At 37.1% G+C, this 19,690-nt stretch overlaps 1 protein-coding gene across 1 annotated transcript; it reads right to left on the bottom strand.

The window, feature by feature from the left end:
• On the bottom strand, positions 1–2,781 carry LOC104588204 (GDSL esterase/lipase At5g03610-like). The gene is made up of 5 exons (XM_010246049.2): positions 2,643–2,781; positions 2,266–2,481; positions 1,593–1,861; positions 536–842; positions 1–380 (listed from the first exon to the last, which is right to left on the bottom strand). Exons 1-5 carry the CDS (start codon positions 2,704–2,706, stop codon positions 166–168), a joined length of 1,071 nt encoding a protein of 356 aa, XP_010244351.1. The 5' UTR covers positions 2,707–2,781; the 3' UTR covers positions 1–165.
• Between the last annotated feature and the right edge of the window lie 16,909 nt (positions 2,782–19,690).

Genomic DNA, 19,690 nt, shown 5'->3' on the forward strand with positions numbered 1-19,690 from the left:
TTTAAACAATAGTCCAATTTATTTATAATATTGGATACTGCAGAAATGCATGCGACAAATGGGGATCGGACAAAATTGAAACGATGTAATAAAGGTGAAGAATTAAGAATGAAAGCAATGAACACAGAAAACAATGGCAATCCAATCTTGGTAGCAGGAAGAAGTCTAGGGCTTGGGTGGGAACAGATAGGAGTCCAGAAGCAAACGGACAGCCTTCCAACCCTCTTGAGTAGGGTGAAACATGTCCCAGAAGAATGCCGTCTTTGGGTTCTTGCAGACTGTATACATCCTCACGCCATTCTCATCTTTGCTTCCACACGAGTATGAGGAATTTACGCCCATGCAACATGGCTTCAAAGGATCATCAAACTTCATATTTCCTGTACAAGAAGTGACCAATTCATTCAGTTTTCAGTTTTCACTTTTCATCACCAACTGTTCTGGTAAATGCACCACAGAGGACGGAAGGAGTTTCTGTTTCTCTCATATTTTCTATGAAACCAAACATTTGCATCAAAGTAATTAAAGAGGTTACCAGCTGGTAGGGCCGTCTGATTCAATATGGTCTTGAATGAACGGTAGAGATCAAGAGTTAAGAATGTGGAGTCCTTGCTCTGGTTGTTGAGTTTGTCTACAGCTTGTTGCAGCAACTGGTTGTGGAATATAACTCCTGCGTTATCTGTTTCACTGCATTGTTGGAAAGAAGAGGAGAGTGTGCGTAGAGGAAGACAATCCAGTGGTGGGAGAGCCGTGACTATTATTGTTTTCACACCCATGACGTTGATGCGTTTCAGATTCAAGGCCAGCTGGTTCACCACCGAAGATATGAAAGCCGGAAGACCCTATAATTTGTGCACGGCAAAGGAAGGATCACGACAAGGTTGGGGATTATATTCTTAATTATAAATATAGTATTAGAATAATAATTTTTTAAAATGTCTAAAATTCATCATGTCAGTAAGTTTTTATTTTTCAAAATTCACCTTCCATTGGTGCACTGTTAATGCTTCTTAACAGAGGTGTCTGTGTCAGCATAAATAACAATTTTCATGACCAAATTACCCTTGAATGGTAAATTAGAGGAAAAATGGTCTTTTTCAGTTTTTAATTTTCTTGTTTTTTTTTTGCATTTTTAATGTTTTTATAATTTCTGTTTTTTACATTTTTCTATTTTCTACAATCTATAAATTTTTGGTGTTTTTTCTACAAATTTATTTTCTTATTTTGCTTTTCAATTTCTATAGTTTTTATAATTTGAAAATAATTTTTTATTTTGTTTGCAATTTCTATAATTTTTATGTATTTTTTATTTGAAAATATTTTTTTGAACTTTTTCCTTTTTTCATGTCTAAATATTAAAATGATAATATATTAACATCCGTTAAAATATGTTAATATATTTTATATTTTTCTATGAAAATTAAAATGGTAATATATTAACGCACGTCAGTCTGTTTAACGTCAAGTTAGAGTGACATTGTGAGTTTTAGATATTTTAATTTGAAAAATTGCGATGAATTTAAGAGAAATTCTGAAAACTCATGGTGAATTTTAGACAATTTCCCTAATTTTAAAGTTTTATGAAGAATCACCTCAGCGGTGCCATTTCTGGAAGCATAAGCATTATAATCGTTGCCAGCAAGTGAGACCAGAGCTACAGATGAATAGAGATCTTTCTTGGTGTAGAGCCCTTGTTGGATGAGTTGTTGAAAGGAGTTGATTTGCACAGTCATGTTAACTGGGGTCGATGTCTCAAAAACACCACTCCCTCCGTAAGCAAAGTTTATCCCAAATTTTACTAGTTTTGGTCCATATTTCATCCATTGCCTAGGTATTGGAGACTTGATTCCAATAAATGAAGCTGAAAAACAAAAGAACTACTTTTTTTAGAATATAGCATCCATGCACAAAAAGAGAAAAGAAAACTGTATGTAGAAATTTAAACAGGTTTTCAGTGATGATTTTGAACTGTTGTGTCACAGAAACCAGAATCGTTCAATTCATATTAATTGGAATCTCTCATGGATGAGGACTTGTGGCATTCTTATTTTGTTCTGATTAAAATTTTCTTGTATCATATCTATGCTTTATAGTTAGCAAGAAAAGTTCATGTATGAACTAAAAACACTAGAAAAATTGGAGAAAAGCATGCAGAATGCGCAACCTGAAAGAAAAGGTCAAGCCATAGCCAGAAGTTCACCAGAAGCAGTGAAAGTTACAGAGAAAAGAATTGAATTAGGAAAAGGAAAATTAATTAAAACTCACCTACGTAATCAGTCAGGACCCGTCCATCAGACCAACGGCCGGATGGTTTACCGGGAAAGGTGATCCCGTAGGGCTCATGCCACGAATCAGATGTGGATTTCGCGCTATTTCCAGTATCAGCATAAGAGTCTCCAAAAGCGAAAAGCTTAGAAAACCCATGAACCTGGTTCTGACCATGGAGGTGATGATGAGATTTACTTTCTACTACTTGAACTCCTGTAAGATGCGGAAATTAATTAAACAGCATTGATTAAGTAGAGATTAGTTTTAGAAATAAAGAACAAGTGAAGAGAAGAATCCTGCCCGCTCTGTCTGTGTTTTAAGGGCAGGAACAGCAAAAAGAAGAATAGCTTGACTAAAAGATCTCTTGTCTGTACCAGCCAGAAGAAGGTGTAAGAAAAGAAGATGAAACAACAAGATGTGCTTCTTTTGCTTCCCCATGACAGCAGCAGCACGGACAACGTTGTCTCACTCTTTAGGAATTAGCTAGGAGAATGAAACAAGCAATGCAACCATGCAAGCGAAGACAGAGAAGGAGACTTATTTATAGAAGAGATTACACAAGGGTCCGACTCATCAACAATGAGAACGTAACCCATTCTCCCAGCCCAACAAAAGAGACGTTTTCTATTTAGGATTTGTTTGGTTGAACATAAATGAGGCGAAAAATGACTTTGTCAAAGTTGCTTTGGATTAACCACCATTTCTTATTCCCACTTTATTACTTTTTGAAAGCTATAGCATTGCCATTTTGACTCGTAGGCATCATATATATACAATTCAACATTGACATTCAAAATGGGAATTAAAATATGTTTGATTTGAAACGGAAGCATAGCAGTTTTAATTTCATTCTATCCTGGAGGCGTTCCTACTTGATTCCTTTTTTCCTTTCTTCATGGAGCTTTTGATATTGGCGTGTTCAAAACTCACGGGAGGGTTCTCGGGCTTGTCCTGAATCGGTGGTTTTAGGAAATTTCTTCTTTTGAATAATATTCAAAAGGCTCAGTTTAGAAGGACTATAAATACAAATATTTAGAGTCTAAAGTCTTAATATTAATTTCTATTATTTTCTATATATTCGTATTTGTAATCTTTCTAAATTGAAGCTTTTTGCACTCTGCATATTTGTATTTGTATTTGATGTAGTCGCATTTGGCTACTCCAATACGGGGTTGACGCATGTAGACGACGGGTAGTAGTATGGGCACGCCATAAGGACGCGCGGACCCCTTGGGCACAGACCCAACAGGTCCAGTCACAAGGCACCGCGTGTCCCCCACTAGAACATCTTGCGAGCTCTTATACGGTTTGCATCTAGGCCATCTGAGCCCAACTATCCCCTGGCAGCTCTGACTATAAATACAAGGCACCTCCCTAAAGGTAAAGGATCCAGAACTTTTGAGACCTTTCACATTCTCTCCTCTGAGGACTTGGTGCTATCGTCCGGACCCCTCGGCTCTAGACCTATTGTTTACCTCTTGTGGACACTAACTTGAACGTCAGATTCCTTGCCTCTGGTCACCACCTAAGGCCTCTAACACTTTTTCCCTTGCAAGTTCATCACTGCTGGGACGACACCTCGTCGTCCCTCATTCATCCTTCTCCACATTAGCCCTCGGTTCCAACAGTACCTCAAGGAGTGATACGCCTCGCCCTCCAATCCTTGGCTTCGGCTTAACTCCCTGGGACCCTCAAAACCTTCGACCTTCCCTCAAAGCTTGAGAGTGAAATTACCTTGTTGTCCTCGGCCAAACCAAGCGTCAACAATTGGTGTCATTTGTGGGAAATGTTGCTAAGACGATACCTTGAAACACTACAAACTCAAGATCTCCTAAAGCTTCAAATACCATGGTACGAAGAGTCGGGAACCCCTAGAACCTGGTTACGAATGAACAGTTCCGAGCTGTCCTTTACCGCCTAGAATACCTCACGCAACGCGTAGAATAGGCCTACCCCCAGGAAGGAGGTCCCTCCCGAAGCGACCGCCCCGCCAGGGTATCAAATCACTTGGGCCGATGTGTGCACATCGAGCCCCCAACACTCGGCCTGGTCGACCCCCAATGGACCGAGCCCGCCGAGTCTGGCAACAGCCGACCCGCTAGCCCACCCCGTAGGAACAACAGACCTCCCAACCGAAGGGAGGAAGAACCCTGAGCAACATCACCGCCGGTAGAGGGAAAAGCCCCAGGACAAGGGCGAACACCTTGGCCGTCGTAGCACCCACTCAAGGGCCAAGGGCCGACGCCACGGCTCTCCTGCACTAGTCTCAGACCTCCGCGACATCCTAAACGACCGCAGTGCCATATGGGAAGCACGCGGTCCCACCTCGGAGCATTCCGGAGTTCGTGCAGACCCTCACCATGCCCGCGAAGACAGAGACGGGTAGCGAGCTCCACTCGACCCTCGGATTGCGGAATTGCAAGTCAAGCTCGGGGCCGTCAAGGATGAGCTTCGCCAAGTTTGAGAGAGTTGAGCTGACGCCTCGGCATACCAAAGCAATTCGACGGGGTGGATGGATGCCTTCACCCCAGATATCATCATCGAGCCTCTCCCCCGGCACTTCAAGGCTTTTATGGTTGAGACGTAAGATGGGAGCTCCGACCCCGATGACCACCTCGAAGGTTTCACAGTTCTCATGATACTTTATGTGTATTCTAACGCCTTGACGTACCAAACCTTCCTGGCTACCTTTAGGGGGGTAGCTCGCCGTTGGTTCTTTAGCCCCCTGCCTCGGTCAATCGGCTCATGGGAGTAGTTTACCGGCCTACTCCTTATTCGCTTCATTAGCAGCAAATGATGCCAAAAAAGTGTAGTCTCACTCATGTCGATTAAACAGAAATCGGGTGGGAGTTTGCGGTCTTACATTCACCGCTTCAAGAAGGAAGAGCTCAATGTCCGAGACCTTGACCCCATGGTCTCTATGCATGCCACCATGAACGGGCTCCTTCCCAGTTTGGCCCTCAAGTGCTTGATCGCCAAGACCTCGTTGAAGATGAAGATAGAGTTCCTCAAGAAGGCCTAGAAGTACATTACGGTTGAAGCGAGGACAATTAAGAGAGGGCAGTCGAGTGCCACAATGGGCCTCCAAAGAAGAAGCAAAAGGGCGGGGACTTCCTCCATCCCAAAAACCACAGCGGTAAGGATAACAAGAAGCTAGCGCCCTCAGCCCTGGCATACAATGAATACACACTACTTAACTCCAACTGTACCCAAATATTGATGCAAAGCGAGGAGGAGATGTGAAGTGGCCTGAGAAGATGAAGAGGAATCCCAAGAGGGGAAGTCCTAAAAACTACTGCAAGTACCACCGCGGCACCGGACACGATACAAAGGATAGCTACGATCTAAAGAATGTGATAGAATCCCTCATCCGCCGGTAGTTTGTAAAGGGAGTAGCCAGTGCCTCGTCCTCCCAACACCAGCAGCACCAGCAGAAAGCCAGCGTCATTGATGTCATCACCAGCAAAAAGCCAGCGTCATTGACGGCATCCACGGGCCTGCCCCCAAGAAATCAAAGCAGTAGGAAACCCTCTCCTTTACAGATGAGGATGTAAAGGGGGTCACAATCCCCATGATGACACTGTAGTGACCTCGGCCATCATTGCAAAATTCGTAGTCAAGAGGATCCCTGTCAACACTGAATCCTCAGCTAACATCCTCTTCTACGAAGCCTTCTAGAAGATGAAGATCGCGCCTGAGTGCCTCTAGCCAGTTGACATTCCGTTGGTCGGCTTCTCCGGTAATGTGGTCCGACCCGAAGGAAAAATTACTATACCTGTCACTGTAAGGACTGAGCCTCGGTAGGTCACGAGGATGAATGAGTTCCTGGTCATGATGATCGGTTCGCCCTACAATGCAATCATGTGGAGACCGACCCTTCACGCGCTTAGGGCTGCCACTTCCTCGTATCACCTCGCCCTCAAGTTTTCCACCGAGCACGGGGTCGGAGTTGTTCGTGGGGACCAGCAAGTAGAGAGTTTCGACATCAACAAAGGTTGTTGAACATCTTAAAAAATTAGGACCTTGTAGCTAATAACTCATCAAGTCAATTGTGGATATTTGTTGTTTGGATTCAACAAAGGTTCTAGTATCAAATATGTTTGACTCAATTTTCTTGATCTTGTTGTTGGAGATCTTTAATGTCTATGGTGTTGAAGAAAGATAGAATTGACATGGCAATGTTGGTCATGCTTTTTCATGGGTCATACCTTATCTTTGGGGTGAAACTTGCTTACCAACATTTATCTTATTAGAATACATATCTTTTGGTGTTTCCACATGAACAAGTCTTTGACTATGTAAGCTATTCACTTGCAGGTTTAATTTCCCCTGCTATATCCATGAAGCCTAAACAAGCAGAGGTTGTGTCCTTGAACGGATTCTGGAAGTTTTTACTTTTAGTCTTTCTTTCAATATTTTGTATTTTTATATTTTTAAGCTCCATGCTAATTAATATGCTGTTTTTTTTTGTTGTTGATTATGTTGAAGAGTCCTTAAGCGAAACTTGATGGTGATTTTTTTCTTGCATTAAAATATAGAATGGAATCTGTGATTCATAATCTGTGGTCAAGGGTATGTTAATGATATCTACTGTTTGAACTCAATCTGACAGGATTGATGAGAACATGGATGACACATTGGCAAATGTGGAAGGGGCACAAGGAGCGCTGCTCAAGTACCTCAACAGTATCTCATCCAACCGGTGGCTGATGATTAAGATAATCTTGGTATTGATTGTTGTACATAACATCATTTATAGCCACTAGCTCAATTTACAGCGTCAAGTGATCAAGTCTCATCCAACATTTCAAAAATTATATTTGCAGTTTTGCTCTGCCTTGTTGTACATAACATCATAAGCTGTGTGTATATTAGTATATACAATGAGAATTCTACCATTTCGAATCCGATTAGCTATTCAGTATGAATAGGATATTTGAATTCGATCGATTAGATATTCAAATTATTTGAATTCAACTTGATTATATTATACTGAATCTCGAATTCAAAATCAGATTTCGATACGGTGGGATATAGTTGTGAGGTCAATGTGGGGCGCCCTCTATGAGGAGCATATCGTACTTCAGTTCAACTGAACTTATAAATCATCCAAAATGATGTTTTCCATTTTTCTGTCTTTCAGTGTTTGGTTCAATCGGATGGATTGAAGTTAACGGCAAACACCCGCTATTTTGAGGTTAGTCCAAAGGAGTTGATGTGCAAGCCTCCTATTGAAGGGTCCATTCTTCTTGTGAATCGACAAGTTCACTAGATTCGAGCTCTCCCCATATAGTTAGTGGGATTGCAACTTACAAGGAAAACCCAAAAAAGCATATGATAGTGATCCTTTTTGCCTTCCACGTATAAAATTTCAAGCTTCAATTATTGTTCTAAGGTGATGTGACACATCCACAATCATAAATCTTATGTAAGTTCACATTTGCACCCCACAGAGCGTGCCCCAAAATTGTCCCACATGAACATCTTAGCATGCATTGGGAACATCTCTTGTACTTGTCATTAGGAGATGTTTCCAATACATGGTTAGAATGTGTTGTGGGGCGCTTTTGGGGAATGCTCTGGAGATCGGCTTCGGTCAAGGCAAGTCCATACTCACACCATGCAAACAGCCTCTTGCAACATTGCATGGAAAATATCTTCCCATAAAATAAAGTACATAAGCACGAAGATATTCCCAATACAAGGTTGTAAAGCTTGTTTGAACGAGTGTTGCCTTGTTGGTTGTAGATGTGAATTCTTCTTGCCCATTCATATAGTTGTTACTTGTAGATGGTTTTGCGCATCAAAGACAAAGCTGTATTAAAAGGATAATTTTAAGAGATCTTTTTGTGATAAGTTTGGATATGTATGGATATAGATAAAACCATAGTATATATAATGTGTGAGATGAAAGGATACAATGGGTAACTGGTGAAAATTTATGGAAGAACGGAAATATGTATTAATTTTAGAAAATCAATATATTATTATTATTATTTATATAATAATCAATTTTAGTATGAATTAATGGGCATCCATTAATAATAATAAAAAATATGGTGGTGTGTTTGGTCATTTACTTAAATGTAGCAATTGATAGATAAACAATTATTAAGGGGTTATTAATGAGAGACAATATATAAATGGATTCTAATATTACAATTCTTTCATGCTATGGCTAATGTAAGAGAAGAAATAACTTTATAGCTAAGTTGGAAGTTGATTCATGAAATTCACCCAATAGAATGAAATTGTAGGGTATTTATGGAGCACTTCAATCTACAAGAGACCCTTGAATGAAAGAATTTGGTTGGAAGGTTTTGAGTGGTCTAAATTATTTGAGAATCTTAAGCATTGCCTTGAAAGGAGGTTTGAATTGGAGGAAATAAAGAAAACAATCATCTCTATAGACGGATCGGAAGCACTAAGTCCGTATGGATTTACAAAGGCATTTTATTAGGACTATTAGGACTTAAGCAAGATATCCAAAATGTGTTTAATGAATTCTTTGAGAGGGGTGATAAATTTAGGGTTGAAATCCACTTTTATTGCCTTGGTTTCAAATACGTGTAATGCATGTCCTTCGAGAGAGTTTAGGCCCATTAGTTTAGTGAGTAAAGTGTTTTTGTAGGGAATAGATAAATTATTGATCAAATTTTAATTGCTAATGAAAGTGCAAATTATTAATCAAATTTTAAGTCAGATGACATGCTTCAGCAAACCCTCATTAGTTGATGACTGCTCGACTTTGATGCCAGAAGATTACCATTTCTAATCAGTAGTACGCATGATCACCCACTTTGAAGCACAAAGAAAAAAAAGATCAAGATATTTCCTGCAGTTGAAATTCTTTATTTCACATGGGAAGGAGGTTATGTGTTGAATACTTTGGTGTTAGGGCTACATAAAAGTGGTGGATAAAGAAATTATTAACAAAAAGAAGTAAAGCATATATATATATATATATATATATAAAGAAAACTTCAGAAAGAAATTATTAATATATATTTTTAAATGAAAGAGAACAAATGGATTTGTTGTATTTAACAGTAAGTAATCGATCATTGACAAGTAGGTCATCTATTGATAGCAAATAAGAGTGCCCAGAATTCTCTCTTTATGATAAAAAACACTTGTTTATTCAACGATGGCCTTAGCAACTAATTAAACTCATAAGCTGATTAATCCAGACTAATATAATATTTCTATAATTATTCTCATTAATTAAAATGGGAAAAGAAATGAAATGTCAACAAATCCTCCCTCTTACTGAAGAAAATGTCAGCTAATCAAAAAGGGTAATCCAACCACCCAAATCTAAAACTAAACCACAAATATTATATTAATGTACTAATTTGAATGTTTATAAGGGCCCCACAAAGGCAAAGTTGAGAAGTGGCGTTTGGTATGCATTCTGGGATTTATTAATCAGTATAATAAAAGTAGGTGCGGATTATCTTGTGGCCCTTAAATAGGGTTATATAAATCCTTTATGCCATAAACTGTTCATATATACTTAATGAGTTTCCAATGGGATTGAGGTTTGACCACAAATGTGAGATTTGTGGTGGTGATTCAACCTTATCAATTAGGTAGTTGTGATCATCTGATTCCTTGACTTTGACCTTACATTGTTCTATCTCTCAAGAGGAATGTGAAGTGTAGTTTTTTTATTATGATGGATTTGACCAGGGTAATGAGAAGGCTGAGGAACCTCGCTATATATGTGTCATCTGCCCCTAAAGCTACCTTCTTGATATCTTGATGAGGTCTAATCTAACGGTTAAGGTTAGTTCTATCTTTGTTGACTTTTGAAGATATCTCATCTACCAATTTAATGAGGGTATTTTTTTTTTTTTTGATTTATGGAGATGGGATTTGTTGAGTTCTTATCTTGGAGGGTCATTTTGGTAACCAAACTGTATTAGTGCATTGACCCAAATTCCCCAAGAGATATTATTTATAGTGTTGTTTAAGTATTGCGTTTAGTTTGTTAATGCCTATTCATTAGGAGAAGCGTTAAAATGAAGTTTCCCCCAATGATAAACAAGCATGTAAGCCAAAGCCTACTTTTTCAAGTTCCTATACATATGAATTAACATAACAAGGGAAATGTTGAAGGCAACATTTATTTAATGAAGGCGCACTGTTCTAAATACCCTCCAAGTATAACCTTAGTTAGGCATAAGTAGTTGGGTTATACATCGATTTGGAGGCAGCTGGCCTTCTTTTTTGTCGTCACAAGAGTGTCTGTGAGGCAGAGGTTTCTCGAGCTGTTCACTCCAAGTGCACGATCATTTCTTTAATTTGTTCAGCCAAGTGCTTTTTTTTCTTTTTACTTCTGGTTTCTTGTATTCTATGGCTTTGTAATTTTAGCATTATTTTTTAATGAATGAAATATGTCAAAAAAAAAATAGAAATACAATCATGAAATGCTGAATTAATTAGTTGATTGCAGCAGATTTGGATTTAATTGGACATTGAGATATTTTGATCAAAACACTGGCCCAGTGCTCCATATCCAAGTTTGTAAACTTATTATTAGGTTTGAATTTTTGTGGTGATTTTCTAATAAATTTGCACCCCATCTGAAGTCTGAACCAAGATAAGATCAGCCAATTTTAGTGGGTCTATATGTCTTTTTCCTGATTTCAAATTAATTATATATAATTGCAATGAACATGATATCATAAATTTTACTAAAATTGATGAACAAGAATATTTTCCCTATGACCTTTAATTTGCACTGAAATAGAATGAAAGATTGAAGGGGTCGCTTGGGTTCTGCAAGGCGCACCCATGCATTGAGTTATAATTACTATGTGCAGATGACGAATGCAAGACCATTAGACGAATCCAAACATTCAAAAGGTAATATTTTATTTATTACCTTCTCTTCCCATTCATTCTCTCTCTATTTGTTTTCATTTCTCTTCACTCTACTCATTTCTGCAACTGAATTGAAATAGTCATATATAGAATTGTGTTTTACTTGTTCTTGTTTAGATGGTGAGAAGGATACTGTCTAGCTTCAACCCTGATCTATATCTATCTTATATAGGAGGTTTAGATGTTTTCTTTTTTAAATGAAAAATATAAAAAATTGCAATAAAATTCCTCTCAAGTCTTAATTGTTTATATAAAATCTATCATAATAATTTCTCTCTCTCTAATTAGGATTTACAACCTCTCTTCTCGCCATCAAATTCCTCCTCTCTTTTCAAGTCTTAAATCTCTCTAAATCCCTAATAACTCTTTCTAATAAAATGGGATATAAATATCATGAGTTGAGTTGGACCAAGAGCCAACCTAAGCCCAACCATAAAACATGGGCATGGACCCAAACTAAGGTCGTAGCCCAAGCTTATTAATTACTCAGCCCCACCGAAGCTAAATCCAAAACAATTTGGTATGGACATGGGTGGGCTTGTACGGGTTGTCCAGGTTATAGTCTTGCCACTCGTATTTTGAATTTTTTATCTTCTACTTGGCTTTTTATAAAATCGGATACCACCATTTATTGTAAAACCATAGCAAAGATGAGGAAGAATTTTTTTCTTTGCTTTTTTTTGTCTATTTTAACATAAATATTAATTATATTATCATTTATTTCACTTGTATACTTTAACCATGGTTTTTAAAATCGGACTGGACTGAACAGTAGATCAGAAAAATTGGGAGACTGGTTCCGTTTTCCCCAAAAACTGGATTTTTCCCTCGAAATCATTGATTTTGGTCAACGAACCACTGAACCGAGTGGTTAATCATTCAAACAGTTTTGACCGTTTTTTATTTTTTTGAATTTTTTATTTTTTGTCAGAATGATCTAAACTCAAACACTTGAACCGTTTAACCCGATAACCGGACCCCTGACCAATTCGGTCACCGGGTCAATTTTAAAAACCATGAATCTAACACCATGAAAACAATTATTGCGTTGCATGATATTTTATGAAATCTTCTATGTTCATCGATAGCCTCTTGTCGAATTTCTTATTCAAACCACTCCATGCTGGGATCAAGATTTTCTCCCCGGTATTTGTAATAGTTTGTGGTTGAGGGTTCCTTCATACGAGTGCAACTTAGGAGGGTCCAGATCGAGCCTGAACGGATTCAGTTTTACAACTTTACAAGGGGGGGGGGCTCAGGCCTCATCACTTAGCTGGCCCAAATCTGGTTCCATCTTAAACCGCTCAGCTAGTCATTGTACATACTTATATGCATATACAAATATATATATATTTTTGATAAATCATACAATATATGGATATATGGGACAATTTATATTAAGTTTTGGCATCAAATTTCATCCCAAGATGAGCCTAGGTTGGATACACATAACCTTGAGCTCAGGCCAAGTTCAAGCCTTAGGCCCAATTCTTAGGGTTGGTCCTAGGTTGAGCTTAAATCCTACCAGCCCAACCTGCCCGACTTGCACCTCTATTCATAAGGCTACACAACAGTGGTAGTCCTCCCCAACCCTTAAACTGGGGCTGTCAATGGCCTAGAATGCTATACTTGATTCAACATCTGATCTGGTTATCATGTATTTACATGTTAATTAGAACTTGCATCAAATGTTAATTTTTTGCCATTTTAAGCACAATAAGGTAGATGTGGATTAAATCTAGATATAATGCATATTGATTTTTGGAGTCATTGATGTGGGCAAGCAAATGACTAGGTTCTAGAACTGAATGGAATTGACCTCGAATCGGCCTTGAACTGACCCAACCCAATCTGTTACCAGGTAGAGTCTAGTTCCAAATTCTTGGAACCAACTCCACTTAGGGTGATTCCAAGGTCTAGCGTTTTACCCTACCGGAACCAACTTGAATAACTAGCCTTGGTTGGCATAGGTGCGTGGAACCGGGCTTGGAATTGAACTTGCCTTTGAAAAAAAAAATCCTAAAATATTTTGAGCATGTAAAGAAATGAACTAAGCACTCATTTTTATAAAGACCATGATCTCACTTAACAATTAAGTTACCTAAGGGGTTTGATTATTTTTTTTTTCAATTTAATATATATATATATATCGATCTTGAAAAAATTTGGATTGGTTGTAGTGCAGATTAAGGAGATTCTCCTCCATGCTATGGCTGTGGAGGTGGGGGCTGTTGCCTCCCTTGGTTTTCTTTGGGAAGGATCCCAGTTTTGATTTTGGATGGGCCTGCCGAATCTTGAAAAATGGGTTCTTGGGGAAGCGTTGTAGGGGAGAGTAGGGGCTGTAGCCACCTGATACAGGCAGAAGTCGGGGCCACCGGAGCTATCTTACGTAGTGTGTGTAAATTGAAAGAGGAGCGGAGATGACTCAAATGCCAATACAGAAAGAGTCATGTCGTTCAAAGCTTCTAAGATCCATTACTCGATTTTGCATGCTCTATTCCCAAATTAAAGGAAATTAAGGTCCCGTTTGGTTTGTAGAAATAGGGGTCTAGAATCAGAATCAAAATGTGTTATTCCAGTTCCAACTGTTTGATTGGGTAGAATCAGAATCACATTCCCATTCCTGCTGGAATGGAATTCCCCCATTTGAGGGAATGACCATTTCCTGTCCTTCCCTTGGGAATAAAATCTCATTCTTGCTGATTCCAATTCCATTCCCATTCCTATATGAACCAAACAAACTATGGGAATAGACCATTCCAACTTTGCTTCCAACTGCAAAGCAAACGAACCCTAAGAGTTTGATTTTTGAACCGGATTTTAAATTGGATTTGGATCTATAGATTTGATAATTGGATGGATATGGATGTAGCTAGAACTGATCCGATTATAGGACCAAGAAACATTGGTGCATTGGCATATTATTCAGGGTCTTCGAATTGTGGACCTGACTACCTGAGGTCGCAAAAAATGCGAGGTCATGTGAAACCCTCGAGATTTTATGAACAAGCTAGCTGGGATTCAGTAGAATCTCTCTCTCTCTCTCTCTCTCTCTCTTTATATATATATATATATATATATATATATATATATATATATATATATATATATATATATATCTTTATATGTATATATATAATAAAATTGGAAGGTCCATGTCAGCATGTCTCTCCTTTGAGAGAAGCTATTTATCTATTTTCTTCATTTTCTCTATTTTTTTGCATTTTTCTTATTTTCTTTTGTTTTAAAATATAAAACAATAATCATTGCTTATCTCAATTATATTAATAAAGCTGCACACTATTAAAGAAAAGACCTCTGGGTTTTGCAAAGCCTCTTATCATGTTATTATTACCTTTAAAAAAGACATTTGAGAGAGATAGAGAATAATAATAATAATATAAATAGGTTAAGGTTAAACTATCAAGAAATTATTAATTAAAAAATCCATTAAACTTTCACTAAAAATAAATATTAACAAAACTTAGTAAATATTAAAAATGTGCTTTAGTTCTACTTAAAAATCAAACTTAATAAATGCTAATAAAAATAAGAAATTTAAATATAAAAATATTAATTGGTAGTTTTAAACTTTTAATAATATTATTAGATAACTTGTTGAGACCTTCATTGGGCATAATAAACTCATTAAAAATGATAAAAATTAATGAAAATTTAAAGTGTAGAACCCATTTTATTAAAAAAATTACTGAATAATAATGAAAAGATAACAATAATTAATCAAAAATAATAAATTTAAATATAAAAATATTAATTGATAGTTTTAATAATATTATTAGATAACTTTGTATTGATGAACTTTTAATTGATTAATAATTTTTATGAGTTGAGACTTTTATTGTGCATAAAGAACTCATTAAAAATGATAAAATTGATGAAAATTTAAAATATAGAACCCATTTTATTAATACTATTTTATTGCAAAAATTACTCATATGCAAAAATTATTGAATAATAATGAAAAAATACCAATAATTAATTAAAAATATAAAAAATTCTAAAAAACCTAAACCTAATTAAAATACTAAAAATAATTAAAAAATATTGAAAATTAATAATATTTTATACTAATAAGGGTATTTACAAAAAATAATTAAAAAGTACAATTAATAGTATTTTATTATTAAAAAAATACCCAAGCCAAAAATTATTGAAAATTAGCTATATTTTTTATTAACTATGGCATTTATTTGGTTGTTTAATTTACTTTTACTGAAAGCAAATGCAAATTAATTTTGTAGTGACTAATATGCAAAAGTAAATGCTGAAAAAACTGAAAATTATTAAAAATACTCATATGCAAAAGTGACTGAATAATAATGAAAAAACACCAAAAATTAATTAAGAATATAAGAATTATGAAAAACCTAAAGCTTAATTAAAATAATAAAAATAATTAAAAAAATAAATTAATTGTATTTTATTGCAAAAAATACTGAATAATAATGAAAAAAATAAGGGATTATAGCTAATATGGGAAATTTTTGGGCCCTAATATCAATAAAAGTAATCCTTTTAACATAATTTCTAAAATATGTTAACTTTTTTAAAAATATTTCAAATACGGAAAAAAACAATGTTCATCATCTTCCTTTGGCTCTTTCCCATCTTCGCCTTAGCCCTGCGAACCTCAATGACCACCATCCACTAGTGTCGTCACCGCTCTGCCCACCTTTGGCAATGCCAATCCGACGAAGAAAAAGGTTGAAATCTACTGGGATCTCACTAGAGCCAAGTTCGTTGCCTCCAGCCTCGAACCCAATTTGGGTTCTACGTCGCTGTCGTCATTGACGGTGTAATTGCCCTTCTTGTCAACGATTCTCAAAGGGAAGCATACAACAGAACCAAAACAAGGAATCCCAACCAAGTGTTGTCGGCAATTGCAGTGTGAGTGGCGACGAACCCAAGCTTTGTTTTAGTGTCGATTGGAAAAGGGCATTGCAAATTAAGCAGTTGAAGTGGAAATTCAGGGGAAATGAGAGGATTGAAGTGGATAGGGTCTCGATTTAGAACTAGTTGAGAGAAATTTATTCGGTGGTTTGGAGAGAAAGAAGATGAATAGTGTTTTTTGCCTTTATTTGATATATTTTTAAAAAAGTTAACCTATTTTAGAAATTATATTAAAAGGATTGTTTTTATTGATATTAAGGCCCAAAAGTAGCCCTTATCAGAGCATTTTAATTATTAACAATAATTATTTTTAAACTGTAATTAATAGTAATTTTAATTTAAACTATAAATAGTAGAAAGTTACATTTAATTACCAAAAAATTACATTTAATTAGTTTTAGCCAAGAAATTAGCAATATTTCTAAAAATATGATATTTTTCAGAAATTACTATATTTTAAATAAATATAGTAAATTAATAATTACAATATTTTAATAATTAATAAAAAGTAACAAGTTGTTTATAACTTAACCTAATTCAAAGGTCTACTTGATATATGTGCACCATGCCCACACATTATCAAGGATAATTAAATTCGGAGTCTAATTGGGTATCAAACGTTTGGAGTCCAACGATGGCTTTTGTAGATAGGGCCCAAGCTAAACAACCCCTAATAAGATCAACTTGGAAGTTATATGGTATACGCATATATGATAAATATTATTATATAATATTTAAATAACAAATTTTACATTAATATATAGAAATGTTAGATATTTTTTTATATAGACTAGAATTAAATAAAAATTTTAATTTATAAAAAATCAAAATTTTATAATTAACACGGGCCTCTTTATTAATAGAAAATATGCAAGCCTGAGCTTGAGTTCAGCTTGACAATCTGTCTTAGATCTTGAGCCTAAGCCCAGCCCTTATATAAAGCCCGAAGCTCGAGCCCATGCTCGATCTCTACACAAAATGCCTTATTTTCATTATACTTTTATAATCTAATATTATATAAATTTAGTAATAATTTAGTAAATTAATAAACCAATTTTTATTTCCTAATAGTAAATTAATATCAATAAAAGTAATATTTTAAAAAAATTCAAAAATGGGTTGACTTTTTAATAACAATATCAATAAAGGGAAAAAACATTGTTCATCATCTTCTTCTTGCCTTTTGTTCACTAGCACTGCTATTCGCCGCCCGCCACCACTGTCCGCTACCCGCTGTCGCCTCCCGTCGCTGCCTCCAACCATCTCTGCCTTTGCCTTCGGCAATGTTACTGAAGGCAAAGGTGGAGGTGGGCGGTGTTGGGCAGAGAAATGACCACCAGCGCTGCCGCTGCTGAGACCTCTGCCTACGGCCACCTCCAGCAACATTACCGAAGGTAGAGGCAGTAGCGAGCGGCAACGGACGGTAGTGCTAGTGAACAAATGGCAAGAAGAAGATGATGAGCAGTGTTTTTGCCATTTATTTATATTATTTTTAAAAAGTTAACCTATTTTTGAATTTATTTTAAAATTATTACTTTTATTGATATTAAACCCCAAAAGTTGCCCTTATATGCTATTATAAACATCTTTTTCATTTTTTTTTAAATGGACCTCTCATAGCTTGGCCCGATCCGTGACTTGGCTTGGCCCAAGGGTTGGCCCATGGACTAGCTTGGCCCATGGCACGGCATGGGCCCGTGCTGAACCGATCCCCCAAATTATCCTAGTGGAGGGAGGCATGGCATAGGACACCCTATGGGGCCAACATGACGCAGTCTACACTTTGTGCGGGCCAAATGCGGGTCGTGCAATTCTGGCCCAACACGACCCGATTTACACCTCTACTTGAACCTGCCCAATACTAGGGACGAGGTAGGGAAATTCGAGGGTTCCCCATCCTTAATGAGGAGTGGGGTGCCTTGCCCCTAAACTTGCTCGACATTGAGGAGTGGGTTGCCTCTCCCTAAAGCCACCTAACATTGGGGATGGGGCGGGGATGGAGTAGAGTGTCTTGACTATGGGGAAGGGACAGGGATGGGGTGCCCTGCCCTGAACTGATCCCGTTGTCATTCCTATATAATTGTTAATTATTAATAAAAATAATAAATATGTTAGATTTTGTAATTATTTTTATTTATTTAAAGTTAATCAAAATTTCATTTAAAAATAATGAAAATAATAAAAATAACTGTAAATTATTAATAAAACTAAATTTATTAAAAAATATTTATTCATATTAAATTAACAATAATTATTTTCTATAAATTAACATTAAATGAAAAATACAATTATTAAAACTTTAGATATTAACAATAACTTTAAATACTATTACTTAATTAACAACAAATTTTGATTATTAATTTAATATTGATTAATAGTAAATAAAATTATTAAAATTTTCATATTTTTTCATGCATTGCCCGGGTCCCTGCTAATTTGCCCTATAAAATATGAATTCACATCTACCTTCGACAGAACATACCCCACATGCACATCCCAAAATCTATGTCATTGGGAGATGTTCCCAATGAGTTCACATCTACACCCTACAATGCCCCACACCACATCCCAACTTGTATTGGGGAACATCTCGAGGAGATATACAAGGTGGGGATGTGCTGTGGTGTCACAGCGGTAATTTTGCAGCGGAAGAAACCCATGTGGCGTCTAGGCCAAGGTAGGCCAGGACAAGCCTTGGTGTGCTTGGGGCTAGGAGTTTCCCGATGTGATGGCTCCACCAAGTTTAATAGCATTGGATCATGACCTCAGTTCGCATGGCCAGGGCACTCGACTAGCTCTGGCCAGTCCATGGGAGGCGCCTCTTACGTGCTAAAGGGGGACGACCATAATGAGAGGCGACTGGGTGCTAATGAGAAGGGACTCTTGTATGCCAATGATGATAGGCACCCGCTTGGGCCGGAATACACCCGTGCGCTCTGGGCAACGGGATAACTCATTCAGCTTAGGCAAGGGGCTAGCGTGGTGAAGGGTCATGTTTAAGCCAGGCCCGCATGCCAAGCCTCCCTTGAGTGTCGGTGGCGCAATGTCAGTCCATGCACTGTCCCCATGAGCAATGAGGAACCCTGATAGTCATTCTAGCCATTAATTAAGGTCGCCTCGCAAGGGATGTTGGTCTGGGAGTGCCAAGGTTAGGCACACAAGGAGGTCTATCACCCCTCCTCAAAGAATACATTAAATTTTTGGTGGTCTACTTGAAGATGACATGAGATTTCTCAATAATCTTATTGGCAAAAATGACAATAATGTCCCTTAACGTAAGACCTACCAAGCATAAGAAAAGCTAAATCTGTGTCAAACTATGACAATGGGGCATTGTGAGGCTCCCCCTTGTGGGGTACAGAGTATGACCTTGTTAGTCATTCCCAATACACATTTTTGGGGTATTCACATCTCCACCTCACAATGCCCCATAGCACATTCCTATGGGAACATCTTCCAATGATAATACCAAAACGGAAATGTTCCCAATACAGGACGGAGAAGTGCTGTGGGGCATTGTGGAGTGGCCCCTTGGGAGGCGGAGATGTGATCTCGTTTTCGGGGCATTGGACGAGGAGAAAGGTTCAAATTGTGGATTTTGACTTGATCTTTTAAATAGCTA

This window comes from Nelumbo nucifera, chromosome 6 (genome assembly GCF_055504915.1).
Source record: "Nelumbo nucifera cultivar China Antique chromosome 6, China Antique-T2T, whole genome shotgun sequence".
Taxonomy (NCBI): domain Eukaryota; kingdom Viridiplantae; phylum Streptophyta; class Magnoliopsida; order Proteales; family Nelumbonaceae; genus Nelumbo; species Nelumbo nucifera.

What these genes read in the sequence shown, in the direction of transcription:
- LOC104588204 (XM_010246049.2), bottom strand. Translation starts at nt 2,706, where the DNA reads ATGGGGAAGCAAAAGAAGCACATCTTGTTGTTTCATCTTCTTTTCTTA. An exon ending in CTTACACCTTCTTCTGGCTG is followed by an intron (nt 2,482 to 2,642) that starts GTACAGACAAGA and finishes CGCATCTTACAG; the next exon opens with GAGTTCAAGTAGTAGAAAGT. An exon ending in CCAGAAATGGCACCGCTGAG is followed by an intron (nt 843 to 1,592) that starts GTGATTCTTCAT and finishes CACAAATTATAG; the next exon opens with GGTCTTCCGGCTTTCATATC.